Source organism: Bos javanicus, chromosome 29, assembly GCF_032452875.1.
Source record: "Bos javanicus breed banteng chromosome 29, ARS-OSU_banteng_1.0, whole genome shotgun sequence".
NCBI lineage: Eukaryota > Metazoa > Chordata > Mammalia > Artiodactyla > Bovidae > Bos > Bos javanicus.
This window is the reverse complement of record NC_083896.1, coordinates 27,696,683-27,704,478: the sequence shown is the minus strand read 5'-3', so window position 1 is coordinate 27,704,478 and position 7,796 is coordinate 27,696,683. Positions and strand designations below refer to the sequence as shown.

Sequence of the window (7,796 nt, the reverse complement as noted above, 5' to 3'; positions counted from 1 at the left end):
TGACATGATCCTCTACATAGAAAACCCCAAAGACACCACCAGAAAATTACTAGGGCTAATCAGTGAATATAGTAAAGTTGCAGGATATAAAATCAACACACAGAAATCCCTTGCATTCCTATAAACTAACAATGAGAAAACAGAAAGAGAAATTAAGGAAACAATTCCATTCACCATTGCAATGAAAAGAATAAAATACTTAGGAGTAAATCTACCTAAAGAAACTAAAGACCTATATATAGAAAACTATAAAACACTGAAAGAAATCAAAGATGACACAAATAGATGGAGAAATATACCATGTTCATGGATCGGAAGAATCAATATAGTGAAAATGAGTATACCACCCAAAGCAATCTATAGACTCAATACATGCCCTATGAAGCTACCAATGGTATTTTTCAGAGAATTAGAACAAATAATTTCACAATTTGTATGGAAATGCAAAAAACTTGAATATCCAAGGCAATCTTGAGAACGAAAAATGGAACAGGAGGAATCAACCTGCCTGAATTCAGGCTATACTACAAAGCTACAGTCATCAGGACAGTATGGTTCTGGCACAAAGAGAAATATAGATCAATGGAACAAATAGAAAGCCCAGAGATAAATCCACACACCTATGGACACCTTATCTTTGACAAAGGAGGCAAGAATATACAATGGAGAAAAGACAATCTCTTTAACAAGTGGTGCTGCAAAAACTGGTCAAACACTAATAAAATAATGAAAATCAAACACTTTCTAACACCATACACAAAAATAAACTCAAAATGGATTAAAGATATAAATGTAAGATGAGAAACTATAAAACTCCTAGAGATTCTGCATCTTTACAGGCTCCTAGCCAGAGCTACCAGTTCCCAGTTCACTCTGTGAATAAAAGGTTTTAGAGGATAAGCAACATTCTGATAAATTATCTTAATGTTAATGTGGCAACAGATTTTAAAATGATGAACAAATCATTTATCTTGTACAAAACTATATTTAGTCCATTTTATGTGTAAATACATAATATACATATTAATTCAAAGTAAAATCTATATGTTATTGGATTTAAAGTTATCGGGTACGAATTCAGAATATTGACTTAATTTTTTTTATATTTTAGGGGCTTACTATTAATGATTCTAGTTTCTAAATTGCATATATAAACTGTTTTAATAGACACTTATGTTTCATGCTTCTTCTATTCTTATATATTAGATTTTCAATTTTTATTCTAAAATAGGAAATTTGGAAGTATACATAAAATGATTGATTCAAGATAAATTGCACATTCAAGTTGAGAGATCTTATAGTTAAATATAAGAGGATTCCGTTATTTATTTATTTATTTATTTTCTGGATAGGCATAATTTTTTTTTAATTTAATTTAATTTTATTTTATAACTTTACAATATTGTATTGGTTTTGCCATATATCAGAATGAATCTGCCACAGGTATACATGTGTTCCCCATCCTGAACCCTCCTCCCTCCTCCCTCTCCATATCAGTCCTCTGGGTCATCCCAGTGCACCAGCCCCAAGGATCCAGTATCGTGCATCGAACCTGGACTGGTGACTCATTTCATATCATATATGATATTATACATGTTTCAATGCCATGCTCCCAAATCATCCCACCCTCTCCCTCTTCCACAGAGTCCAAAAGACTGTTCTATACATCAGTGTCTCTTTTGCTGTCTCGTATATGGGGTTATTGTTACCATCTTTCTAAATTCCATATATATGCATTAGTATACTGTATTGGTGTTTTTCTTTCTGGCTTACTTCACTCTGTATAATAGGCTCCAGTTTCATCCACCTCATTAGAACTGATTCAAATGTTTTCTTTTTAATGGCTGAGTAATACTCCATTGTGGATATGTACCACAGCTTTCTTATCCATTCATCTGCTGATGGACATCTAGGTTGCTTCCATGTCCTGGCTATTATAAACAGTGCTGTGATGAACATTGGGGTACACATGTCTCTTTCAATTCTGGTTTCTTCAGTGTGTATGCCCAGCAGTGGGATTGCTGGATCATAAGACAGTTCTATTTCCAGTTTTTTAAGGAATCTCCACACTGTTCTCCATAGTGGCTGTACTAGTTTGCATTCCCACCAACAGTGTAAGAGAGTTCCCTTTTCTCCACACCCTCTCCAGCATTTATTGCTTGTAGACTTTTGGATCGCAGCCATTCTGACTGGCATGAAATGGTACCTCATAGTGGTTTTGATTTGCATTTCTCTGATTGAGCATCTTTTCATGTGTTTGTTAGCCATCTGTATGTCTTCTTTGGAGAAATGTCTATTTAGTTCTTTGGCCCATTTTTTGATTGGGTCATTTATTTTTCTGGAGTTGAGCTGTAGGAGTTGCTTGTATATTTTTGAGATTAGTTGTTTGTCTGTTGCTTCATTTGCTATTATTTTCTCCCATTATGAAGGCTGTCTTTTCACCTTGCTAATAGTTTCCTTTGTTGTGCAGAAGTTTTAAGTTTAATTAGGTCCCATTTGTTTATTTTTGCTTTTATTTCCAATATTCTGGGAGGTGGGTCATAGAGGATCCAGCTGTGATGTATGTCAGAGAGTGTTTTGCCTATGTTCTCCTCTAGGAGTTTTATAGTTTCTGGTCTTACATTTAGATCTTTATTCCATTTTGAGTTTATTTTTGTGTATGGTGTTAGAAAGTGTTCTAGTTTCATTCTTTTACAAGTGGTTGACCTATTTTCCCAGCACCACACGTTAAAGAGATTGTCTTTTCTCCATTGTAAATTCTTGCCTCCTTTGTGACAGATAAGGTGTCCATAGGTGCGTGGATTTATCTCTGGGCTTTCTATTTTGTTCCATGGATCTATATTTCTGTCTTTGTGCCAGTACCATACTGTCTTGATGACTGTGGCTTTGTAGTAGAGCCTGAAGTCAGACAGGTTGATTCCTCCATTACCATTCTTCTTTCTCAAGATTGCTTTGGCTATTCGAGGTTTTTTGTATTTCCACACAAATTGTGAAATTATTTGTTCTAGCTCTGTGAAGAATACCCTTGGTAGCTTGATAGGGATTGCATTGAATCTATAAATTGCTTTGGGTAGTATACTCATTTTCACTATATTGATTCTTCTAATCCATGAACATGGTATATTTCTCCATCTATTAGTGTCCTCTTTGATTTCTTTCACCAGGGTTTTATAGTTTTCTATATATAGGTCTTTAGTTTCTTTAGGTAGATATATTCCTAAGTATTTTATTCTTTTCGTTGCAATGGTGAATGGAATTGTTTCCTTAATTTCTCTTTCTATTTTCTCATTATCAGTGTATAGGAATGCAAGTAATTTCTGTGTGTTGATTTTATATCATGCAACTTTACTATATTCATTGATTAGTTCTAGTAATTTTCTGGTGGAGTCTTTAGGGTTTTCTATGTAGAGGATTTTAAAGTTTATACTTGTGTTACATTGAAAGTGAAAGTCACTCAGTTGTGTCTGACTCTTTGTGACCCTATGAACTATAGAGTCCATGGAATTCTCCAGGCCAGAATACTGGAGTGGGTAGCCTTTCCCTTCTGCTTGGGATCTTTCCAACCCAGGCATCAAACCGAGGTCTCCCGCAAGGCAGGTAGATTCCTACCTGCTGAGCCACAAGTGAAGCTAGTCCTTCTGAATTTTAGATACTCATTTAAACTCATTAAAATATCAGGGGAGTTTTTTTTTTAATTGTCCTTAATATCAATACCGATGGTGAACACTATACCAATTAAGTCAAAATTTTAGCATGTGAGGTCATATATCAATATTTTTCAAAAGCTTCTCAACTTTTAATGTGCATAGAAATAACCTAAGCATCTTGATCAAAAGCAGATTCTGATAGTAAGTCTCATGTATGGCTTGAGAGTATACATTTTAAATAAAATCTCTCAGATGTTTCCACTATTTCTCATCTATAGATCACTCTGAGAAACAAGGTGCTAGAGAATCTCTTGTTTTGAATACCTTCCACTGGAGTTCTTTCAGTTTCAAGGAAAATCCACCATACCTATGCACCAAAAATCTTTTAGCTAAAGGTTTGCTGTGGCTGCAAGATTCTGATATGTTTGGAAAAGAGTACTATGTGTCTGGAATGCCACCTTATAAGGGAACAGACTACCTTTGAAGTTGCTTTAGTGTGCCAAAAAGAAGAAGTGAGAAAGAGACTTGGAGTTTAGTAAAGGTCAGATATAGAAAGAATGTAAATAGGAAGTAAACAGAAACATTCCTATAATTATTCAGAAATTAAAAATTTGAAGAAACCCATAGAAGCCATTCTTTCAGTTCAGACATGGTATATGTGCTGATTTGGCTGATTTATATATACATATATATATATATATTTATTTATTTATTTATATTCTGAAATATATATAGCAGACTAGGAATCATACCTAAGACAGAAGTTGTAATTGTAGCCATTTTACCTTCTTTTTATAGTACTGATGAAAATTCAGTCAAATAATATGAAAATATAATATAAATAACATGAAAATTAAGTCAAATAATATAAAATAATTGAAAATGAATGCTTGACTTTGATGAAAGAATGGATAATAAAATACATGGGTGGTAAATAAAATTATGCTTTATATATTTGTGGTATATTTGGACACTACAGGTGAATAAGGCATCACACTACCCAAAGAACGTAGATCTGTCAGTAATGAGTAAGACACTTTGAACTAAGAAGAGGGAGAAGACAACTAAATATTTAGAGTTTCATGTGAATTTATACTTACCAGATGTTAATGCCCAGAAGCTAAAAAAGACAAATATGAGGGGAGAGAAAAGATATTTCCAAGATAAAACTGTCAAAAAATAGCAATTTTTCTAACTTCCATGGCAAAAGTGCATGAACCTCATGAAAGTGATACAACTTGCATAGTTTTGGTTTATTATGAGCAGTTGTTAACATAAATTTACTGTTGTAGTTTAGTGGCAAGGTTGTGTTGGATGGACGCTCTGTGACCCTATGGACTGTAGCCCACAAGGCTCCTCTCTTCATGGGAATTCCCAAGCAAGAATACTGGAGTGGGTGGCCATTTCCCTCTCCAGGGTATCTTCCTCACCCAAGGACTGAATCCACATCCCCTGCATTGGCAGCTGTATTCTTTACCTTTGAACTGCCAGGGAAGCCCCTGTTACATAAACAGGATAGCACTAATGATTTAAAGATAGAAATGTATTGGGCTATTTTTATAAAAATTGTCAGTATTGAACATGATAATTTGAATCTCATTGATGAGTCTTATCTTAAGATTCTGTATTAACTCTGCATTTGGTCTTTTAGCTTGATCAACACAAGTTTGAAATATTTTTATTATTTTCATTAAATCAAATGAAATAAAAGTGAAAATTGCATTGGACAGGTCTAGGGGAAAGCAATACAGTCTCACAGGAAAAGTAGAAGTTTAATGTGTAGAAGGAAATTATTGGGAAGGCCTTACACTTATCCACAATTACCTGGGGGCAATAGATTACTTTGAGTAAAATCACAGTTCCTGGAGCCAGACATTCTAGCCTCTGTCTTTATTAAGTGTGGGACTATGGGGACATTTACTCAAAGTAAACAAACTTCAATTTATTCATCTTTCAAATGGAAATAGTATTAGGACTTGCCTTGAGAGATATCATAAATATTAAAGAAAGTTGTCTGATATGAAGTGCTGGGTACAGTGTTTGATATTTTATACTATCTCAATAATAATACGTTATTACATTATGATGATCATCATAGTTATTCTTGTTATTTGTGTTTTTTATGTTAACTGGAGCTTCTTTAATTCTCAAGAGTGTCTGACATTATTCTTGATATTTCTCCATACATAATCAATATAACACAAATTCCAAAGAAATGTATTGTATGGGGAAATGATCCTGAATTTCCAAAAATTTGAACAATAAAACTAAAACATTGCATATCTCAGCAAAGCAAACAGTTATTTCTGATATGACACCAATGGTGAGTCTATTCATCTATATTTTCCAAGGTTCAGAATATTCTTCAGGGCCAATTTGACATCCTTATTCCGCAAACTGTAGATCAAAGGATTCAGCATGGGCACAATGCAGGTATAAAACACAGAGGACACTTTCCCTTGGTCCATGGGGCTCACAGATGATGGCTGCAGGTACATGAATGCTGCAGATCCATAGAAAACAGCAACGGCCAAGATGTGGGAACTGCAAGTGCTGAAGGCTTTGGACCTGCCCTCAGTGGAGTGGATGTGGAAGATTTTATAGAGGATGAAGATATAGGAAATAAGAATAGTCAAGGCAGGAATCAGGACGTTGAAAGAACTGCAGACTAGAGCCAATAACTCATTGAAATAGATGCTAGAACAGGATAGCTCCATGAGTGGAAAAATATCACAGAAATAATGGTTAATCACATTGGCCTTGCAGAAATAGAGTCTCAACATAAGGCAAGTATGGAATGTCGATTGAATGATGCACAAGATATAACCTGCTGCTGTGAGCTGGAAGCACCAATAATAAGACATGATGGCATTATAAAGCAAGGGGTTACAGATGGCAACATAGCGGTCATATGCCATTTCAGCCAACATATAGCACTCTGAAATAATAAAAAGAATAAAGAAATATAGCTGAGTCATGCATTCAGGATAGGAGATGATGTTTTTCTCTGTCACAAAGTTCATCAGCATTTTGGGGGTAATGACGGTGGACTGACAGAGATCAATAAGGGATAAGTTGCTGAGGAAATAGTACATAGGTGTATGTAGGTGAGAACTGAGCCCAACCAGTGTGATCATGCCCAGATTCCCCACCACTGTGACCACATAGATTCCTAGGAAGAGGAGGAAAAGGGGCAGCTGGAGTCGTGGCTGTTCTGTGAGCCCAGTGAGGATGAACTCAGTCACTGAGGAGTGATTTCCTGGGTCCATTTTCTTCTTAGTAGGTTCTAAGTTTAAAAAACAAACAAACAAAGAAAATGAGTATATCTGTGTGTGTGTGTGTGTGTGAGAGAGAGAGAGAGAGAGAGAGAGAGAGGTTTATGCATGTGTGTATGTTTGTGTGTGTGTGAGAGAGAGGCAGAGAGTAATTCTGCAGAGATCATTCTTTATTTTTCAGCAGAGGACACACATAATCTAGGGAATTCTCCAGTATATCCTGCTACTCTAGGACAAACAATTAATTTTGTTGAACTAGAATAGAAATTATAAACATCAAGAACTTTACAATTAAGAAATTGCATAAAGTTTAAGAGAAACAACAATTTATGGATTTTTTTATAACAAGTATTTTTTTTAAAGTCAGTCAACATGAACATTTCTAGTATTATTTCTGAGTACTCTTCCTTCCTCCAAGTTTCTATGTTTATATATTAATTTCATGCTTGTTGAATGGCATAGTATTTTTATTTCATTTATAATAAGTAATAGTTGTATATGGTATCTATAATTAATACAGAGAGGATTCATAAGTCTGTGCAAAGTAGTTATATTAGTTGGGGTTGTCTTCTTTAGTAACTTCTCAACTGAAAATATCTGAAATGTGATGACCAGTATCATTTCACCTGAGATCTGATGCTTTAATGTCCCAGCTTCCTTCTCCCTGGACTTTGATTCCAGAGGGCATAAATGAAACTGCTTGACAGACATCATGCTTATACTTTTTCCACCCCAGGAACCATTCTTCTTATAATTTGGATAATCTTAGGGGTGAGAGTATAATGGCCTAAATATAAGTCACATACTCCACCACTGTGACTAGGGCATTAATGTACCAAGATTGATCTGTGAAATTTGGACTTTATGATTTAAA

The 7,796-nt window shown here is 34.9% G+C and overlaps 1 protein-coding gene across 1 annotated transcript; it reads right to left on the bottom strand.

Moving 5' to 3' along the window:
- Positions 1-5,980: 5,980 nt before the first annotated feature.
- LOC133241807 (putative olfactory receptor 8G3) lies at positions 5,981-7,006 on the bottom strand. The gene has a single exon (XM_061407725.1). The coding sequence runs from the start codon at positions 6,914-6,916 to the stop codon at positions 5,981-5,983; it is 936 nt and encodes a 311-aa protein (XP_061263709.1). The 5' UTR covers positions 6,917-7,006.
- Positions 7,007-7,796: the final 790 nt, after the last annotated feature.

Coding starts and splice junctions, on each gene's coding strand:
- LOC133241807 (XM_061407725.1), bottom strand. CDS start 6,916: ATGGACCCAGGAAATCACTCCTCAGTGACTGAGTTCATCCTCACTGGG.